The sequence below is a fragment of the Nycticebus coucang genome, chromosome 3, assembly GCF_027406575.1.
Source record: "Nycticebus coucang isolate mNycCou1 chromosome 3, mNycCou1.pri, whole genome shotgun sequence".
Classification (NCBI taxonomy): Eukaryota; Metazoa; Chordata; class Mammalia; order Primates; family Lorisidae; genus Nycticebus; species Nycticebus coucang.
Window position 1 is genome coordinate 61,879,729 of NC_069782.1, and position 21,705 is coordinate 61,901,433.

General features: G+C 42.2%; 1 protein-coding gene across 1 annotated transcript in view; it reads right to left on the minus strand.

Moving 5' to 3' along the window:
- The window catches only part of LOC128582277 (long-chain-fatty-acid--CoA ligase ACSBG2-like), an 85,514-nt gene extending 70,791 nt beyond the window's left edge, over window positions 1–14,723 (minus strand). The window contains 4 exon segments of the mRNA XM_053586024.1: window positions 1,344–1,433; window positions 3,509–3,566; window positions 3,569–3,736; window positions 14,636–14,723. Of these exon segments, the coding sequence (XP_053441999.1) occupies window positions 1,344–1,433; window positions 3,509–3,566; window positions 3,569–3,653 (233 nt within the window). The 5' untranslated portion in view covers window positions 3,654–3,736; window positions 14,636–14,723.
- Window positions 14,724–21,705: the final 6,982 nt, after the last annotated feature.

Here is a 21,705-nt window from a genome sequence, read left to right on the forward strand (position 1 = left end):
GTCCCGCTCACAGAACAGCCCCGCCCCATAGCACAGCCCCGCCCCATTTAACAGTCCCGCCCACAATATAGTCCCGCCCCACAGCACAGTCCCGCCCACAGAACAGCCCCGCCCCAAGAGGCCACAGCACCAACTGGGAGAGTTTCCCAAGGTAAACAAAGGGACAGACTTTTTTCCTTTTTTTCCTTGTAGGAGTCATTTGCAAACTTAAACACTGCACAGCACATGGTAACTTCAAATGCATTCTTTTCACTTGGCTTCAAAACATTTAGGACAGGAAAATCCACCTGAACTGTAGTAGCTGGTTGGTTAATCATCATTCACTTAAATGCTTACTGAGCAACCTGATAAACCAGACCTTAAAAATGAACAAAAAAAAAATTTTTTTTGAAGCAGTTTTATTTTGTCGCCCTCAGTAGAGAGTTGTGGTGTCATAGCTCACAGAAACCTGAGACTCCTGGGCTCAAGTGATTCTCTTGCCTCAGCCTCCTGAGTAGCTGGGACTACAGGCACCGGTCACAACGCCTGGCTATTTTTTTAGAGACGGGGTCTTGCTGTGGCTCGGGCTGGTCTCAAACCTGTGAGCTCAGGCAGTCCACCTGCCTCAGTCTACTAGAGTGCTGGGATCACATATCTGGCCCAAAACATGATTCTTGCTCATGGGGAGCTAAATGTCAGGCTATCCTATCTGTTCCCTAAGTCCTAGCTATAATCAGAAGAGTTTCCTTTTTCTTTTCTTTTTTTTAAGAGACAGGGTCTTGTTCTGTCATCCATGCTGAAGTGCACTGGCATGAACACAGCTCACTGTAACTTCAAACTTCTGAGCTCAAGCAATCCTTCTGCCTCAGCTTCCCAAGTAGCTAGGACTACAGGTGCACATTAGCTACCACCATGCCTAGCTAATTTTTCTGTTCTTTGTAGAGATGGGGGTCTCAAATTCCTGAGCTCAAACTATCTTCCTACCTTGGCCTCCCACACTGCTGGGATTACAGGTGTGAATCACCATGCCCAGCCTGGAGTTCCCCTTTTATTGTGTTTCTTTTTAAAGCTGGGTTGGGGGGCTGGTGCTGCTACACTGGCTGTGTGGGCCTCAGTCTCCTCATCTGTAAATAGGGGATAACATTTTACGTTGCTGTTGTGAGGTTTTACAGGAGCATGCACACAGAGGACAATGCTTGGCACATAAGCAGAAATCTCTAAAGTGTTATCTGTGTCAATCCCTTCTGCTAACCTGGGGCTCGACGTGAAATTCCCATGCACATCTCAACCTAAACCAGCCCAGAGCCGCCAGGCCCGGGGAAGTAGCTGGCCAGTACTCACAGTGGACAAGCCAGCAGCCTTACCCTGTTAAGATAGAGCCAAGAGCAGCAACAAACCACTGCACAGAGTTAAAACCCAGGATGCCAACTCCATGGAAACACTCCAAGCCCAGCGAGGAAGGAAAAAAACAGACAAACAAAACATAAACACAGATATGTGAGAGCTTTAAGGCTGTCATGTGGGGGAGGGGACAATAGCACTGAGCTGACAATATGGGGCATGATATTTTTGTGACTATTTTGAGGTTTGTTTGCCTCCCTCTACGTAACACCTCATTTATTTATTTATTTTATTTTATTTGCAGTTTTTGGCCGGGGCTGGGTTTGAACGTGCCACCTCTGGTATATGGGGCCGGCGCCCTACTCCCTTGAACCACAGGTGCTGCCCCATTTACTTATTTTTTATTTCAGGAAAACATATATAACATGGAATTTACCGTTTTAACTTTTTTTTTTTTTTTTTTTTTTTGCAGTTTTAGCCGGGGCCGGGCTTAAACCAGCCACCCCTGGTATAATGGGGCTGGCGCCTTACGCCTTGAGGCCACAGGTGCCACCCACATTTTAACCATTTTAAAGTGGCATTAAGCACACAACTGTCACCACCCTCCATCTCCAGAACTTTCTCATCTTCCCAAACTGAAACTATGTCACCAGCTCCCTACCCCCGCCCCTTCCCCATGCACCCACCTTCTACTTTCTGTCTCTGTGGACCTGCCAACTCTAGGATCACACAGGATGTGCCCTTTTGTGTGTGGCTCATTTCACTGAGGACAGTGTCCTCAAAGTCCATCCACATTGTGGCAGGTGTCACAATTTCCTTCCTCTTTAAGGATGAGTCATGTTGCATCGTGTGGACAGACCCATTGTGTTTATTCATTCATCCATCAAGACATGAGTTGCTTCCACCTTTTGGCTATGGTGAATAATGCTGTTATGAACCTAAGTGTACAAATATCTCTTCATGTCCCTGCTTTCAAATATGCACAAGATTGCGAGATTCTATGATAATTCTGTTTAACTTTTTGAGGAATCACTTTACTGTTTCCCATAGTTGCTGCATCATTTATATTCCCAAAAGCAGTGTACAAGAATCCCTATTTCTTCATGTCCTTCCTCAAACTTTGTTTTTTTTTTTAAATAATAGCCACCATCCTAATAGGTGTGAATTTACTTTTATTTTTAATAACAAAAGCATTCAAACAGTGATATCAGATTGTGGTGATAAATTGTACATGTAAAGACATGGTTGATAATGAACCAGAAACTCAGGTACTAAGGTGGGGTCGGAGAACCTCCCTTTGGTTCTGGGTATCTCCAACTTGTTGAAACTTTTCGTGACATGGGATTGAAGGTGACAATGATGCTATTCTTTAGAGGAGAGTAAGCATGTGGAAGGCCTCTGCCTGCTGATGCTTTAGAATGAACTACCAAATATTTCAGTGACAAAAAGGCTGTGTTCTTTGTAGGCAGAGTGTTTTTATTAATATGTAGATAGACTGATTTGTTTCTAATTAGATCTCTGAGGTTTAGGGGAGGAAGGGGACCTTGAACCTCAGGAATCAAGAACTAAAGGGGACCACCTTTCAGGAGAGATGAACCAGCGCAGCAACATGGTGTCAGGGTGGAGCCACCAAAAAAAAACTCAGCCCAAGGGGGTGGTTCTTAACTGTAACCATCCCACCAAGGGATACCCTTTCACAATGGGAGATAATGTACTGAATTAATTATCTACTGCATAAAACACGCAGTTATTGTTGCACTTCCTATGGGTGGGGAGTCTGGGTGTGGCTTTGCTAGGTCTTCATCAGGATCTTCCAAAGCTGTAACTGAGGTATTGGTGTCCTTATGCATTTTGTACCACATCTAATTATAAATGAGGTCTGACTATTAGGCACTTTTTCTAGGATGAGTTTGCAAACCTAATTGTCTGACCTTGTATAAAGATAGTTCTGGTGGCCATTCCAGAAAGAAGAGTTCCCAAATTGCTTTGAAGGGTGGACTATGTGCTGGCCTCTGTGAATAGCTTCCCAAGAGGAGTACTTTGAAGGTGACCATAGTGATATTCAGCAATGAGATGTGTAGCACTTTTTCTAGGATGAGTTCATAAACTCAATTGTCCAATCTTGTATGTGCATATTACCTATTCTGAATAAATGAGAAAAAATGAATGAACAAATGATACATTTACCTTGAGCAAGGACCTGGCAGCCTTCCAACAAGCCTCATAGTACTGGCTGAAATTCAGATTTCCCACTTGTTGCCGTTTTTGGATGCAAGGGCTGGATGTGTCCCAAACCAGCTGACAGAATCTCGAAATAATTCAGGGATGGTCATCGGAGCCTCATGGCCTGGTCCATATTTTGATAGCCTCAGAAGGACTTCTCCATTTCGATGGATGGTCCACAGCCTGGGAGCAACTGCAAACAGTCACGAGGGTTGAGCACAAATGTTATTATTTATCTCATTGGGGGTGGTAATGGTATCTTTTTGGACCAAAGGTGCTGGGAGTTGAATTAATCCTACTCTTTGTGTGACGTTACATGGTCAATATTGATTAAGTCAAGTTTTCCCTCTTATATTTATTTTTTCATTATCCTCTTAACAATTTTTTTTTTTTTCTGAGACAAAGTCTCCCTCTGTCACCCAGGTTAGAGTGCAGTGGAGTCATCATAGCTCACTGCAGCCTCAAACTCTTGGGCTCAAGCGATCCTCCTGCCTTAGTCTCTTATGTAGCTGAAACTACGTGCGCCTGCCACCACACTCAGTTAAATTTTGTATTTTTTATAGAGTCTGGCTATATTGTCCTAGCTGGTCTCAAATTCCTGGGTTCAAGAGATCCTCCTCCCTAGGCCTCTTAGAATACCAGGATTACAGGTGTGAGCCACTGTGCCCAACCCCTCTCAACAATTTTTTTAAAAAATTTTTTTTTGCTTTCAATTTCAGCTGGCTTTCACTCTTCTTAGTTTGAAGTTATTTTATTTTCCATTCTTCCTTTAGCGATTCTCTTGCCCTTTGTCTCCCAAGTACCTGGGATTACAGGCGCCCGCCACAAGCCTGGCTTTTTTTTTTTTTTTTTTTTGGTAGAGACCGGGTTTCACTCATGCTCATACTGGTCTCGAACCTTTGAGCTGAGGAAATCCACCCGCCTCAGCCTCCCACAGGGCTGGGACTACAGGAGTGAGCCACCACACCCGGCCCCCTTTCAACAATTTTTAATGAAACTTTTAAAGCATCCACGACAGCCAGTAGGATCATATATCAACCTCCCTCTCACCCATGACCTAAATTCTATAACTGCTGGCAGTCTTCTGTATTTGCTTTAGCATGTATCTATCTGGCTGTCCTTACATCCATTGCTTCATCTTATTTTTTGATGCATTTTAGAGCAAGCTAAAACTATCCACCCATTTCACCCTTAAACACTTTTGCATATGAATCATTTGCTAGAGTTCTATATTATTGACAGGGTTTTTTTTTTTTTAAAGGTATGCAGTGGATGACATATGCTTTGGCCAATGAAACATAAGAAGTGACTGATACCTGTTACTCCCAGGGAGAAGATGTAAGAGCTAGTACATGATTCACCATGCTGTAGTCTGTAGGGGAAACTGAGCCCTGATCTTTAGCATAAGACTTACTTCCTGCTTAAGAGATCTGGAGAATCATGAAAATGGTAGGTGAGTTATGTGAGTGGAGGAGATCAGAAAACTGGCCTCCAAGAGAGAATGTGTGTGTGAGGTGTGGGAGTGATCTTGAGTTTGTTCAACTGAACCTGGTCTACTAGAGAGGGAGCAGCTGGAAATGGCAGAGGAGGCAGCTGTATTGGAAGAAAATTGCACATCCACCTACTATTCTTTTCCCCTTGACAAGATATGGACCTGATATATGGGTTCTTAAAAGTGCTGGCACCAGGCTGGTAGGAAGACCAGTGATGCAGTAGGCTCACATGGTCATCAGCAGACACTAGGGTGACCAGTGTATTAGTGCTAGGTTGGTCACAACAAAGTGCCCCAGGCTGAGTGGCTGTAACAACAGCGATGTGCTTTTTCATGATCCTGAGGTCAGAAGTCTGAAATTCAGGTGTCAGCAGAGTCTCAGGAGGGACCCTGAGAACACGAGGAAGAATGTTTATTTTCTGATGAATGCAAGCAATCTCTGGCATTCCTTGGCTTGTAGGTGCATTACTCCAATCTCTGCCTTCATCTTCACGTGGACTCCTCCTCTGTGTCTGTGTCTAAATCCTCCTCTATTTTTTGAGACAGAGTCTCATTCTATTGCCTCAGGCTGTAGTGCAGTGGCGTCGTCATAGCTCACTGCAACCTCAAACTCCTGGGCTCAATCAATCCTCCTGCTCAGTCTCCTGAGTAGCTGGGACTACAGTCACCTGCACCTCGCCCAGCTACTTCTTCTATTTTTAGTAGAGATGGAGTCTCACTCTTGCTCAGGCTGTTCTTGAACTCTTGACCTCAAGTGAGGAGGCCTTGGCCTCCCAGAGTGCTGGGATTACAGGCATGAACCACTGTGTACAGCCAGAAATTTCCCTTTTTTATAAGGACGCCAGTCATATTGGATCAGGATCCACTCTCATGACCTTACTTTAACTTATTGGATCTGCAGTGACCTTATTTCCAAATAAGGTCACATTCTGAGCTACTAGGGGTTTAGAACTTCAGCCTATAAATTGGGACAGCATGGTGGTGAGGGGACACAATTTAGCACATAACAACCCACATCAAAGGAAGACTAGCTCCTAGAGCAGCGGTTCTCAACCGCTGGGAGTCAAATGACCCTTTCACAAGGGTCGCCTAGACCATCCTGCATATCAGATATTTACATTATGATTCATAACAATAGCAAAATTATGGTTATGAAGTCTATGAACTCTAAATTCAGATTAAGTGTTTCTGATAAAAATTTAGTATCTGAATTGAGATGTGCTGTTAGCATAAAACACACATCATATTTTTAAGATTTAGCATTTAAAAAAAAGAAAGTAAAATATCTCATTAGTAATTATATGTCACAGTGATGATATTTTAGCTACACTAAGTTAAATAAAATAGATTTATTGATGATATTTTAGCTACATTAAGTTAAATAAAATAGATTATTAAAACTAATTTCACCTGTTTCTTTTATTTATGTGCTATTAGAAAATATAATATTTGTGGCTCACATTATTGTTATTTTTAGAAAAAGGGACCTTGTCATTGTCACCTAGGCTTGAGTGCAGTGATGTGATCAGAGCTCACTGCAGCCTCCTGGGCTCAAGCAATCCTGCCTCGGCCTCTAGAGTAGTTAGGAATTCAGGTGTGTACCACCACTCCCGGCTAATTTTTTACATTTTTTTATAGAGGACGCAGTCTTGCTGTGTTGCCCTAGTGTGCACCTATAGTCCCAGCTACTCAGGAGGCTGAGCCGGGAGAATCACTTGAGCTCAGGAGTAGGAGAGTGCAGTGAGCTACGATGATGCCACTGCACTCCAGCCTGGATAACAGAGCAAGACCCTGTCTCACAAAAAAAAAAAAAAAAAAAGGAAATCTTTTCAATTGAAACCTCATTCTTGGAAAACCTCTTTTATATTACATATACACCTAAACTGATCACAAACATGAAACAAAAATAAAGTCTTTTTTTTTATTTTTTTATTTTTTTTATTATTTATTTATTTTTTTGGCCGGGGCTGGGTTTGAACCCGCCACCTCCGGCATATGGGACCAGCGCCCTACTCCTTGAGCCACAGGCGCCGCCCCAAAAATAAAGTCTTAATCTTAATTTTATTTTATATATTTTTTAAGACAAAGTCTCAGTATGTCACCCTGGGTAGAGAGTGGTGGCATCACAGCTCACAGCAACCTCAAACTCTTGGGCTTAAGCAATTCTCTTGTCTCAGCCTCCCAAGTAACTGGAACTACAGGAGTCTGCCACAATGCCTGGCTAGTTTTTTTTTTTTTTTTTTTTTGTAGAGACAGAGTCTCACTTTATGGCCCTCGGTAGAGTGCTGTGGCATCACACAGCTCACAGCAACCTCCAACTCCTGGGCCCAAGCGATTCTCTTGCCTCAGCCTCCCGAGTAGCTGGGACTACAGGCGCCCGCCACAACGCCCGGCTATTTTTTTTTTTTGGTTGCAATTTGGCCGGGGCCGGGTATGAACCCACCACCCTTGGTATATGGGGCCGGCGCCTTACCGACTGAGCCACAGGCGCCGCCTGGCTAGTTTTTAGAGACGAGGTCTTGCTCTGGCTCAGTCTAGTTTCAAACCTGTGAGTTCAGGCAATCAACTTATAATGGATTATGGGCTGAGCCACTATACCAACTACTTTGTTTATTTTGAGACAGAGTTTCAAGTTGTTGCCCTGGATAGAGTGCTGTGGTATTACAGCTCATAGCAACCTCCAACTCTTCGGCTTAAGCAATTCTCTTGCTTTAGCCTCTCAAGTACAGGTGCCTGCCACAATGCCTGGCTTTTTTTTTTTTTTTTGTAGTGTCATTGTTGTTTGGCAGGCCCTGGGCTGGGCTCAAACCCACCAGCTCCAGTGTATGTGGCCGGTGCCCTAACCACTGAGCTATGGATGCGAACCTTAATCTTTTTCTTTCTTTCTTTTTTTTTTTTTTATTAAGTCATTTGTACATAGATCGTAAATACATTTATGCCATTATGGGATTTGATGTGTTGATTATTAGTACAAATTGGAGTGCTTACATCCTAGTAATCAACATAACTTTCACCTCATTTACCCAATTACAGCATTAAGACATTTGTGTTCTACACCTGATAAATCCAACTTGTACTTGCAATATGCTCCATGGATGTGGTGCGCCCTACTATCCCTCCCTCTGTTAACCCACCCTTGTCCCCTCCCTTGTTCCTCCCCTTCCCTCCTTCATCCTAGGCTATAGTTGTGTTTCATTCTTCATATGCAAGTGTGAGTGATTCTAAATTGGTTTCACAGTAGTACTGAGTATACTGGATTTTTTTTTCCATTCCTGAGATACTTTACTAAGAATAATATTTTCCAGCTCCATCCATGTAAACATAAAAAAAGTCTCCATTTTTTAATGCTGCATAGTATTCCATGGTATACATATACCACAATTTATTAATCCATTCATGGGTCGACCTTAATCTTAACAGTACATTTTATTTTACCTCTTTTATCCTCTATATTATAATTTCAACATGTAATCAAAATAGAAAACATCAATAGGATATTTTGCATTCTTTCTCTCACCCTAAATGCTGTAAATCTGGTGTACTTTGGGTAGTTGCCCATCTCAGTTTGGCCATGTTTTGAGTGCTGACTGCCTGCATGGAACTTGTAGCCTACCATACTGGATAGCGCATGTGTAGAAGAAAGAAAGGTTTAAAAAATTGGTTGGCATTGATTATACAAAATGGCCCAAACATGGCTTCTATCTGCCCTATCTTATTTATTTGTCCACTGCAGGCAGGGACCTTTTTGTTTGAAGCCCACCAGCACCAAACTCAAATTCTCACACTTCTAATGGCTATAAATATAGCATGCATAAGCATATTTTTAACCAGTTAGAACAGTGATTTTCAACCCATGTGCCAGGAGAGAATCTGGTGTGCCTTGGAGACTTTTAAAGATCATTAATTAAATTATTTTTGGAAGAAGTTCAAAGCATAGTAAGTCCAATTTTTTTTTTTTTTTTTTTGAGACAGAGTCTCACTGGATAGAGTGCCGTGATGTTAAAGCTCACAGCAACCTCAAAGTCTTGGGCTTAAGCGATTCTCTCTATATAGGCACCTGCCACAATGCCTGGCTATTTTTAGGTTATAGTTGTCATTGTTGTTTCAGGTGGGAGCTGGATTCAAACCCTCCAGCTCTGGTGTATGTGGTGTAGCCGCTGAGCTACAGGAGCCGAGCCAGTACATTCCTTTTTTTTTTTTTTTTTTTTACTCTTTTCTCTTTTTTTTTGCTAGACATAATTTAAGTGTGTCACAGAAGTTTGACTATAGGTTCAAGTGTGCTGTGAGATAAAAATGGTTGAAAACACTGACCTAGAATCTTCTTGCTTTGCATACTCCACGAAACTGCACCCAACATCTGCTAGCCATAGATAAGACAAATCCTGAAGCTATAAAGGACTCAAATTGTTGCTGCCCTTCAGAGTTTTCTAATTCACAGACTTTGCTGCTGAAAGACATCACCTAGACACCTAACCCCCACCCCCAAAAACCCCTACTCTCCCATGAGCTCCCTTGCCCTCCTCCTCCCTTCTGTGAGGTGGCCCCACACCACAAGTCCCTGGGAAGGGGCCTCCCCCACATGCAGAGATCTGACCAAGTGCTGCCCCTCATGCCTGCTGTGCAATACTGCCATCTTGTGTTCTTACCTTTTCCTGACATGTCCCAAGTCCCTTAAACGCACCGTGATCTGGAACCAATGAACTCATATGTAAATCTTGGCCCCTAAAGCTGCAACTTCCCTATCTATTTGGGGAAGAGGACTAATTATTTTTATTTCAGCTTAATATGAGGGTAGGTCACGATTAGGTTACACTGTTTGCGTTTGTTAGAGTCCAAGTTGTAATTGTGTCCCTCACCCAGGAGGTGTGCCATATACCCTTACACTGTGCCTATTTGTCCTTGGGCAGAGATACGAAGAGAACCTTCTCCGAAGAAGACAGATGAATAGCCAAAAAAAATATGAAAAAATGCCCATCCTCCCTAATCATCAGAGAAATGCAAATAAAAACCACCCGGAGATATCACCTAACCTCAGTGAGCATGGCCCACATCTCAAAGTCTCAAAGCTGCAGATGCTGGTGTGGATGTGGAGAAAAGGGAACACTTTTATACTGCTGGTGGGACTGCAAACTAATGCCACCTCTTTGGAAAGAAGTATGGAGAATCCTCAAAGATCTAAAAGTAAACCTTCCATTTGATTCCACAATCCCACTCCTAGGCATCTACCCAGAAGAAAACTATCATTTTACTATAAAGACATATGCACTAGAACGTTTATTGCAGCTCAGTTCACAATTGCCAAGATATGGAATCAACCCAGGAGCCCATCAGCACATGAATGGATTAAAAAGCTGTGGTACATGAATAACATGGCGTAGTATTCAGTTGTTAAAAAGAAAAGAGACTTTACATCTTTTATATTAACCAGAATGGAGTTGAAGAACATTCTCCTTAGCAAAGTATCACAAGAAAGGATAAGAAAGTATCCCATGTACTCAATGCTAATATGAAACCAGTAAACAACTACACGCCCACACAAGGGGAAAACGCAATTAAACTCAAGTGGAGGGCAAGGGGGAAGAAAGGGGATTAGTGTGCTCTCAACTAACATGCAAAATTAATTTTTTTTGAGACAGCGTCTCGCTCTTAAAATTTTAATGAATTAATTCTTGCTATGTTTTGTGGTCTTTAAATGATACAAATTTGACAGAATGCAAGGGACATTGATAGTGTGAAATAACATTGCTATGGCAAGACAGCAGTTATGGCCAGCTGACATCAGAGAGGCCTGCAGTTCCCAGGTACGTCATCTATAGCCATGAGGGGCCTCATCCAAGGCTCCTGCCAGGGTAGCCAACATGAAGTAGGAGGCTGGAGCTGTGTCTCGGATTCCTACAGATTTTGAGCATGCTGAGCAACATCTGACACCCATTGTCCACCACAGACAAGGGAGTTCTCTTTTCCCTGTACTAGTACTAGAAAATACTAGAGCCATGTATGTTCCTGGTGCCAAGGAGAGGGTAGGAAGCCCAAGGACCACTTTCGACAGGCCACAGGGATCCTGGTAGATGCAGCTCCAAGCAAAGGCCCCAAATTTCCATCTTTGTGTGCATCAGATTCTTTGGTGAATTTGCAGTTGGTGAGCCCTTCCAGCCAGGACTGAGCCAGCAGCTGCGTCACTGCTCTAACAATGCACGGAGATTAAAGCTTCATCATTATTTGAAATACCCAATAGGAAAATATTAAACTGGTTCAAAATTCATTCACAAGAGATTTTCAAGCTTGTATTTGTGAAGGAGGAAGAGCTGTTGGGATCTTCAGATAGAATTTCACCTGTCATAATTTCTTAGTGGCTTGTAAAAAGTGGTTTTAAATTTCTTATCACCTATTTGTACACAAAAGTTTCTTGCCAATTGTACCTATCAAGAAAGTGAGGAAATTGGCTGGACATGGTGGCTCATGCCTATAATCCCAGCACTCTGAAAGGCCAAGATGTGTGGATTCCTTAAGCTCAAGAGTTTGAGACCAGCCTGAGAAAGAGTCAGACCTTGTCTCTACTAAGAAAATTAGAAAAACTAGCCAGACATTGTGGTTCACGCCTGTAGTGTCAGCTACTTGAGAGGCTGAGGCAAGCAGATCTCTTGAGCCCAAGAGTTTGAGGTTGCTGTGAGCTATGATGCCATGGCACTCTACCCAGGTAACCAGGGCAACAGAGTGAGGCGCTGTCTCAAGAAAAAGAAAAAAAATAAACAGAAAGAAAAGAAAGGAAAGAAAAAGAAAGTGAGAAGTCGGAAATAGTACCCTGTTTCCCCAAAAATAAGACATCCTCCAAAAATAAGACCTACTTACAGGAAAGATAAGACGTCCCCTGAAAATAAGACCTAGAGCATCTTTGGGAGCACACCTTAAAATAAGACACTGTCTTATTTTTGGGGAAACAGGGTAGTATATTCATATCATGGAATATTACTTGGTAATTATGTTAAAAATAAAGGGAATGATATGCTCAAGACAACGTGGATGAACATTACAGACATGATATTACATAAAAGAAACCAGATATGAAACAGCATATTGCATATTTTCATAATTATGACGTTCAAGAATGAGCAACATAAATATGGCGATATAAGCCAGAAAGAATAATGGAGTGGAAGTATTAACCGGAAAAGGACCAGAAAGACTTCTTTGTGGGAATGGCAACATCCTATAACCTTGATCTAAGTGCTGGTGACAGGGTTGACACATATGTGAAAAGTCACATGTACATAAATAATTAAAATTGTGCACGTTTCATCTTGATGGAAAAATTGTGCACTTTGATGTATGTAGGTTACAGCTCAGTTTTTAAAAGTCACAAAAATATTTTAAAATGTTTTATCACATTAAAAAGGAACTTAAAGAGATCATTAGCAAAATTTCTCATTCATAAATTGATCACCAAATACAGTGATTATAAGCACAAAAGCTAATTTTAAAAGTTATGTTCATGGCCGGGTGTGGTGGCTCATGCCTGTAATCCTAGCACTCTGGGAGGCCAAGGGGGGTGAATTGCTTGAGCAAGAGTGAGACCCCCTATCTAAAAATAGCCGGGTGTTGTGGCCAGCATCTGTAGTCCCAGCTACTTAGGAGGTTGAGGCAAGAGGATCGCTTAAGGTTGCTGTGAGCTATGATACCACATATTCTCCGGAGGGTGACAAAGTGAGACTCTGTCTCAAAAAAAAAAAAAGTTATGTTCAGGCAAGAAAGATCAGGTTCCTTATTAAAAATTTGAAAAAGATACATTCTTCTTAGTGAAGAATCACAAGAATGGAAAAGCCAGTATCCAATCAATACTACCGTAATATGAAGCCAGTAGAGGAACTAATTCATGCCCACACAAGAGAAAAATTCAATTCAATTCAAGTGGAGGTGAGGGGCAAGAAAGGAGGGGGAGAGGGATAGGTGTGCTCCACCTAGGCACAGTGTAAGCACATATGGCACACCTCCTGGGTTCAAGACACAACTACAACAGGGACCTTACATTAACAAATGCGAACATTGTAAGTTAATCGTTTGAACCTTCATCTTAATCTGAAATTAAAAAAATAAATATATCTATACATAAAAATATATTTTAAATAAAAAATTTGGAAAGTATTTTATGAAGAAGATTTATACAAATATATACCAATGTTATCATTTTCTACATGAACCTCATGGCAAAAACAACTAAGAAACACTGGACTGAGGGATAGTAAAAGAAATCCTTTTACAACTTGGGATATTCAAAACTCAGAGTTTTGCATTTTTGTCCATATATTCACATTTTTTAAATTTTTTTATATATATTCACATTTTTTTATTATTGAGATGGAGTCTCACTATGTCACCCTTGGTAGAGTGCCATGGGGTCACAGCTCACAGCAACCTCAAACTCTTGGGCTTAAGTGATTCTCTTGCTGCAGACTCCCAAGTAGCTGGGACTACAGGCACCTGTCACAACGCCTGGCTATTTTTTGGTTGTAGTTGTCATTGTTGTTTGGCAGGCCTGGGCCAGGTTTGAACCCACCCTGGTGTATGGGGCCTGCGCCATAACCACTGAGCTACAGGCACTGAGCCAACACATTTATTAATATCTTTATTGCCTGTTCTCACAGGATAAAATAAATACATCCTGATATAGGTTGAATTTAATTATTTAATTATTTTGTTTCCCCTCTGTTTGACCACATCATAAACTGAAGTTTTAGGATAAAAGTAGAATTCGCAAAAGCTTTAACTTCAGGAATTTTATTCCATCTGTGTCTTTAAAGGTCAGGGCATGTGTTCAGAGTCTCCAAAGTGGGTCCATTAAGCTCATTATGGCTGTAAGAAAGAATGCATAATTTTCAACCTCACCTATGTAAGGATGTGCTTTCTTTAAAATAAAAAATGACTATTGTGAAACAATAGCAGCCTGGGTAAAAAAAATACAAGGAAGTTTCCAAGAAAATACAGAGGATTGCCCAATGTGCCCATATGTCCTATTCCTTTACCTGTTTGTGATTTTTTCCAAATGATAATAAAAGTGCTAGAGCTCACATGGTGACATACTCAAAAGAAAATGAATAAGACTCGTGTCATTTATAAAGACATACATGAACGCAAAGCCCTCATTATCCTTCCTGGTAGATCTTTGTATCATTTCTGAAAATACTCTAGTGTTCACACACAGACCCAAGACTAATCAAAGCTCTATTGTTACCATCGCAACTAACTTGGTGTAATTCAGCTAAGAATGTTCAATTTTGTAAAGTAGGCAGCCAATATGCCAGTGGTCCCTTGGTTACAGACAAATTCCTGAGAATGTCTTTAGGTCACATTTATACGTAACTCAGATCCCTGCTGAACAGTGCATATACAGTAATAATAGTAATAATAGCAATATATAATGGCTCATATGTGTTAAGAATACAGTGCATTACTATAATAATGGCAATTCCTCTGTGCTGTAATAATAAGTCATATAAACTATGTGCGCTTTTAATTCAAACAAATAGAACATAAAAACAAACATACAAAAAGTTTACAGAGGAGATAGGAGAAATTTCAGGAAAGAAACGAAAGGTTTCCACTCACCTAACGTTGCATCGATGCTTGCTGGAAAGGCATTTGTGAGGCAGGAAGGCAGACTGACATTATTCAGAAGATGATGATGGAAGTGCTGGAGAGGATGGAGTGGTGGACAGGAGTTGATTCTGTCGCTGAAATGGAGGGAGCTTTCCACCGAAATGAGTTTCTTGAAAAAAAGGCATCTAGGGTTGTTGGCACAGCCTTTTTCTTTTTTTCATCATAAATAACCTCGTAGCAGCTGATGTTCTAACAGTGCAGTGAATGCAAATCCTGCTTCAGTGAGATGAAAGGCTTTAGCGGAGTCTTGTGAACTTTGTTGGCTCTGTATCCTTTGATTCTTGGTGCCCTTGTCTTTCTGTCAGCTGCTGAGAAGCCTCAAGCCGTGCACGTCTGTTTACATATGTGGGAGAAACTAGCTCCCAAGTTATCAATTTAATCATTTAATAATAAATTACCCTGATGGGGAGCCTCGGGAGCCCGCTCCGAAGTACAGGGCGCCCTAACTGGGGTTGTCCCTAACCCAGGACTGCCTGTACTTAACAGCTCTTGTTGCTGAAACTTTTTGTTTCTCTTCCTGTTTTCTTTTTAAAAACTTCTTTCTTTCTCATTCTTCACTCCTTTTATTTTTTCTCCAAACTCTTCTCCCCCCCCACCCCATTTTCCTTTTCCCTCTTTCCTTTCTTTGTTCCTTGCATGTGCAGCCAACACAGAAATTGGCACAGCCATTCTATTAATATTCCAACCCTGCACCCCAGGAGCCTTCCTGATCTCCTTGAGAGGATTTGCCCTCAGTGGTTGTAAATTTTTTTTTCCTTCCAGATGGGCTTCCTTCTAATTAAAAGGTTTTTGTTGTTGTTGTTTTGTTTTGTTTTTTGAGCCAGAGTCTCACTTTGTGCCCCTGGGTAGAGTGCTGTGGCATCACAGCTCACAGCAATCTCAAACTCTTGGACCCAAGCAGAAGGAAGGGAGAAAGTGTGAATGTTTCCTCAGTTGACCCTTTGGATGAGACTGCAACCCCAGCTGACAGTTTGGCCCAATCTCATCAGAGACCTTGAGCTAGAAACACCCACCTAAACTGCACCCAGATTCCTGACCAACAGAAATGACATGAGATAACAAAGCTCATTTTAAGCTGCTACATTTGGGGGCAATAGATAATGAATACACTAAGTTCCCTTATATGTAAAATGGGACTAATAATGTCAGAATTATGAAGATTAAATGAGTTTTTATTGATAAAATGATGGAGAAATCACCTGGCACATAGTAAGACCTCAATAAATGTTTGCATATTGACTTCAAAAGATAGTGTGTTTGGGAGGATTGCTTGAGGCCATGAGTTCAAGACAAGTCTGAGCAAGAGCAAGACCCTGTCTCTACACAAAATAGGAAAAATTAGCCAGGTGTGGTGATGCATGCCTGCAGTCCCAGCTACTGGAGAGGCTGAGGCAGGAGGATGGCTTGAGCCCAGGAGTTTGAAGTTGCTGTGAGTTTTGATCACACCATGGCATTCTAGCCTAGATGACAGAGTGAGATGCTGTAGTCCCAGCTAGGCAGCAAGAAACAGGTGTAAATTTCCTGCAGGAAATTTCTGCTTGGACTTACACTTTGGTCACTGGTAGCTTCCCAGTACCCCTATTGTGGCCCAAATAAAGTCAAAGAAATTCCATGTTCCCCTAGCCCAGGATGCTCAGGGCAGACAGGAAGGAGAGAATTAGCCTCAGATTCTGAACAGATGGAGGAAAGGCTGATAGTGCCTATGGACACTCTGCTCCAGTACATTCCAGAAAGGAGGTATTGCCTGCTTAAAGAAGCCCCTGGAGGAGGCTCGGTGCCTGCCACATACACCTGAGCTGGTGGGTTCCAATCCAGCCCGGGCCCGCCAAACAACAATGACAGCTGCAACCAAAAAAAATAGCCGGGCGTTGTAATGGGCGCCTGTAGTCCCAGCTAGTGGGGAGGCTGAGGTAGGAGGATCACTTGAGCACAGGAGTTTGAGGTTGCAGTGAGCTATGATGATGCCATGGTACTCTAGCCTGGGTAACAGAGTGAAACCTTGTCTCCAAAAAATATATGTTACTCAGATATAATTCACATAATATCTGTTTCACCATTTTAAAGTATATAATTCAATGGTTTTAAATGTATTTAAAGAATTGTGCAACTATCACCATTTTCCAGCTCCAGAACATTTCATTACCCCCGAGGAAAATGCTGTCCTCATTATCAGTCCTTTCCCATTCCACCTTTAGCCCAGCCCCCGGGGGCTGCTAATATGCTTTCTGTCTCTGGGGTTTCCCATTCTGGACATTTCATATAAGTGGAATTACGGGCTGGATATTGTGGCAGGCACCCGTATTCTCAACTCCCTGCTTGGGAGGCTGAGGCAGGAAGATTGCTTGAGACCAGGAATTCAAGGCTATAACATGTTATAATCATGTCTATGAATAGCCATTGCACTCCAGTCTGAGCAACAGGGAGAGATCTCATCTCTTTAAATAAATAAATAGATAAGAATGTAAAAATAAATCAGTAGAATTACACACTGTGTGGCCTTCTGTGTCTGGCTTTTCTTGCTGAGCCTGATGTTTTTAAGGTTCATCCATGTTGTAACTTGTGTTAGTACTTCAACCTTTTCACAGCCAAATAATATTTAATTGTACAAATATATTACATTTTGTTTATCCATTCATCCACAGATGGACACTGGGATCATTTCCACTTTGAGGCTATTACAACTAATACTGTTACGAACAGTATTGCAGGCCTTTGTGCAAACGTGTGTTTTCAGTTCCACTGAATGTACACCTTGGAGTGGAATTGTTGAGTTCCATGGTAGTTGCATGGTTTACTTTATTTGAGGAACTAGGACTTTCAGTTTTAAAAGCAGGACAAGTCTGAAGGAAACCAGGGTGAACTTGCCACCCTGTGAGTGAGTCCTCCTTGGTGTCACTTGCCTTGAACCTTAGGTTAAGAGGCCAGACAACCATGATGTTGCCTTCCTTCCACCTCCACTCAGTTTTCCACCCCTGATGGTTCCTCCTCTGTGATGTTAGCTCCGCCATCTTCCCTCTAAGCTGTGCCCAAGATCCTCCAAAGATGGTCTTCCAAAATAGTTCAAGCAGCTTTTTAAATTTTTCCAACACAGTCTTACTCTGTTGCCCTGGGTGGAGTGTTGTGGCATCATAGCTCACAGCAACCTTGTACTCCTGGGCTCAAGCAATCCTCCTGCCTCAGCCTCTTGAATAGCTGAGACTACAGGCTAGTGCCACTACACCTAGCATAGTTTTTCTATTTTGAATAAAGATGGTGTCTTGCTCTTGCTCAGGCTGTTCTTGACTTCTGAGCTCAAGCGATACATGGGCCTCAGCCTCCCAGAGTGCTAGGATTACAGGCATGAGCCACCGTGCCTGGCCCTCCAATGGCTTCTTTTTTTTCTCTCTTTTTTTTCTTTTGAGACAGAGCCTCAAGCTGTCGCCCTGGGTGGAGTGCTGTGGCATCATAGCTCACAGCAAACTCCAACTCCTGGGCTCAAGTGATTCTCCTGCCTCTGCCTCCCAAGTAGCTGGGACTACAGGCGCCCATTACAACGCCCGGCTATTTTTTTTGGTTGCAGCTGTCATTGTTGTTTGGCGGGCCCGGGCTGGATTGGAACCCACCAGCTCAGGTGTATGTGGCAGGCACCGAGCCTCCTCCAGGGGCTTCTTTAAGCAGGCAATACCTCCTTTCTGGAACGTACTGGAGCAGAGTGTCCATAGGCACTATCAGCCTTTCCTCCATCTGTTCAGAATCTAAGGCTAATTCTCTCCTTCCTGTCTGCCCTGAGCATCCTGGGCTAGGGGAACATGGGATTTCTTTGACTTTATTTGGGCCACAATAGGGGTACTGGGAAGCTACCAGTGACCAAAGTGTAAGTCCAAGCAGAAATTTCCTGCAGGAAATTTACACCTGTTTCTTGCTGCCCTCGCATAATATATAATAACTGAGCAGGAAATCTCAGAACTTCCATGAAAAGTTAAGGATGAATCTCAGAGAAACCCTTACATCTCTTTCCTGGATTATAACTGGAGGCTTGACACTCTTCATATATGCTTGGAATTGCATTCTTTTTCCTCTACATTCCCCCCAGTGGAAGAGTTTCCTTGATTTTTCTGCCCACCTAGCCTTAAGAGAATTGGGCAAGCAAAGAATTGAAAGCAGGATCTCAAAGAGATTTTTGTACATCCTGTTCATAGCAGCATGATTTACGATAGACGAGAGGTGGAAATGGCCCAAGTGTCCATGGGTGGATGGATGGATAAACACAACGTGGCCCATCCATACGGTGGAATAAAAGGAAATCCTGACACATGCTGCAAATTAGATGAACTTGAAGACATTATGCTAAGAAAGAAACCAGTCACAAATGGACAAATATATGAGTTCTGCAGAATAATTAAGTCTACAGAGACAAAAAGTAGAAAGTGGGTGCCAGGAGCTGGGGGAGGGATGGAGAGTTAGTGTCTCATGGAGACAGAGTTTCAGTTTGGGAAGATGAGAAAGTTCTGGAGATGGAGGGTGGTGATGGTTGCCCAATAATGTGAATGTACTTAATGCCACTGAACTGTGCACTTAAAAATGGTTAAGATGGTGAATTTTATGTTATATATATTTCATCACAATTAAAATAAAATTTAATAGACATTTGGGCAAGAAGCCTGTACGTGCTGACTTGACATTTCATCATCCGTTCCTTCAATAATCATTTACTCAGGAAGAACTAAGTCTAATTAGTTCTCTCTACCTTACCACCACTGACATCTGGGACTGGATCATTCCCTAGGTGAGGCTGTTCTGGGACTGCAAGCTGTTGAGCAGTGCTCCTGACCCCACCCACTCCATACCAGGAGATGCCAGCCCTGCTCATAATAGCCCCGAATGTCTCCAGACATCACAAGGGTCCCTAAGAGGTGCAGAATCACCCCCAGGTGAGACTCCCGCAAGAGACTCTGTCCCATAATCATCTGCCCTGCTGAATTCCTAAAAGGCTGCACCCATTTAAATCCATATACTAAGTGGGAGGGAGAGAGGAGGTAAATTCTAGGAGGTGGGGAACTAACCCTAGTCTATATAATAACATCTGACCCGTTGTGAATTTATTTTGGCTTATAGTGTGATCTAGAAACCTAACTTGGTCTCCCCCCAAAAAAATAATTAATGTAGGGGTTTCTTAACCTCAGCACTGTGGACATTTGGGGCTGTATCAGCTTCAGGGTGGGTGATACAGCCCCATACTGCAGGGTGCCAAGCAGGGTCTCTGGCCTCCACCTACTCCACACCAAGAGCACCCCCATACCACCAAATATCCCCTGGGGAAGCAGAATTCCTAGATGATGGGGGTACTTCTGTATATTGACAGAAAACTGCTCTTTAATGGGATTTACATAGATGGGTGGTTGAGGTAAAGGCAATTCACAGGAAGGCAAATGAAATGGGGTGCAAAGCTGAAAGTTCAACTAGGGTAGACACAGTGATTGTAGAATTCCCCAGTGAGGTGGCAATCTGCTTGGAAGAATTTTAGAGGTAATAATTTAGACAGAAGTTCCCAAATCTAAAGACTTCTTGCTCAATAGGAGAGTATAAAGATGATTGGGAGGGGACTTTTAGAAAAAAATGCTTTGGAAGAGAACTTGTGAGGTGCTGAGGGATGGGTTTGGGAACAAGTCTGATTATACATTACCCAGATCCTGGTGAAGAGGACTTCAAGTTCTCTAATAAGACCGCTTAAGAGCAGGGAGTTCATGGTGCCTGCCACCTGCTGGGAACCATTGGATGCGAAGTGAGAGCTTTCTGCAGCTGAGCAAAGGCAAGTTGCTCCCCAATTGAGATGAGCTTGGAAACACCAAGTGTGTTTGGGAAAATATGTGTTTCTTAGACTAATGTTTTAGTCCATTTGGGCTTCCATAACAAAAATACCTTAGGCAGGGAAATTTATAAACAAAAGAAATTTGTTGCTCATGGTCTTTGGAGGCTGGGAAGTTCAAAATCAAGGCAGCAGGAAATCTGGTGTCTGTTGAAGGCCTCTTCTTCCTAGATGGCACCTTCTGTGGATTCTTACATGGCAACAGGGGCAAACAGGCTCCCTTAAGCCTCTTTTATAAGGGCACTAATCCCATTAATGAGAATGGAGTCCTTGTGACCTGATTGCTATTCAATTTCTTTTTTCTTTTCTTTTCTTTCTTTCTTTTTTTTTTGAGACAGTCTCATTATGTCACCTTCAATAGAATGCGCTTCTCTTGCCTCAGCCTCCCAAGTACCTGGGACTACAGGTGCCTGCCACAATGCCCAGCTATTTTTTATTTTTTAAATTGCAGTTGTCATTGTTGTTTGGGAGACCTGGGCTGGGTTTGAACCTGCCAGCCCGTTGTATGTGGCTGGTGCCTTAGCACTGAGCCAATATATAAAAAAATCAATTTCTTTTTTTTTTTTTTGAGACAGAGCCTCAAGCTGTCACGCTGGGTAGAGTGCTGTAGTATCACAGCTCACAGCAACCTCCAACTCCTGGGCTCAAGCGATTCTCCTGCCTCTGCCTCCCAAGTACCTAGGACTACAGGCACCCACCACAATGCCCAGGTATTTTTTTTTTTTTTTTTGGTTGTAGTTGTCATTGCTGTTTGGTGGGCCCGGGTTGAATTTGAACCCGCCAGTTCTGGTGTATGTGGCTGGTGCCTTAGCCTCTTGAGCTACAGGCACCGAACCAAAATATCAATTTCTTACTTGTTGTAAGTTTATTCAGATTTTCTATTTCTTTTTTATTTTTTTCTTTAACCAGAGTCAATGTAGAAAGATTTTCTATTTCGTCTTGAATCAGTTTTGGTAGTTTGTGTCTTTCTGGGAAGTTGTCCATTTCTTTTAGGTTATTTGATACTTATTAGTTCTCATTTAGATTATCTAATTTGTTGACATATAAACTTTCATAATATTGCCTTATCATCCTTTTTATTCCCATAAGATTGGTAGTGTTGTCCTTTCTTTGATTTCTGATTTTAGTAATTTGAGTCTTCTGTCTTTCTTGGTCAGTCTAGTTAAAAGTTTGT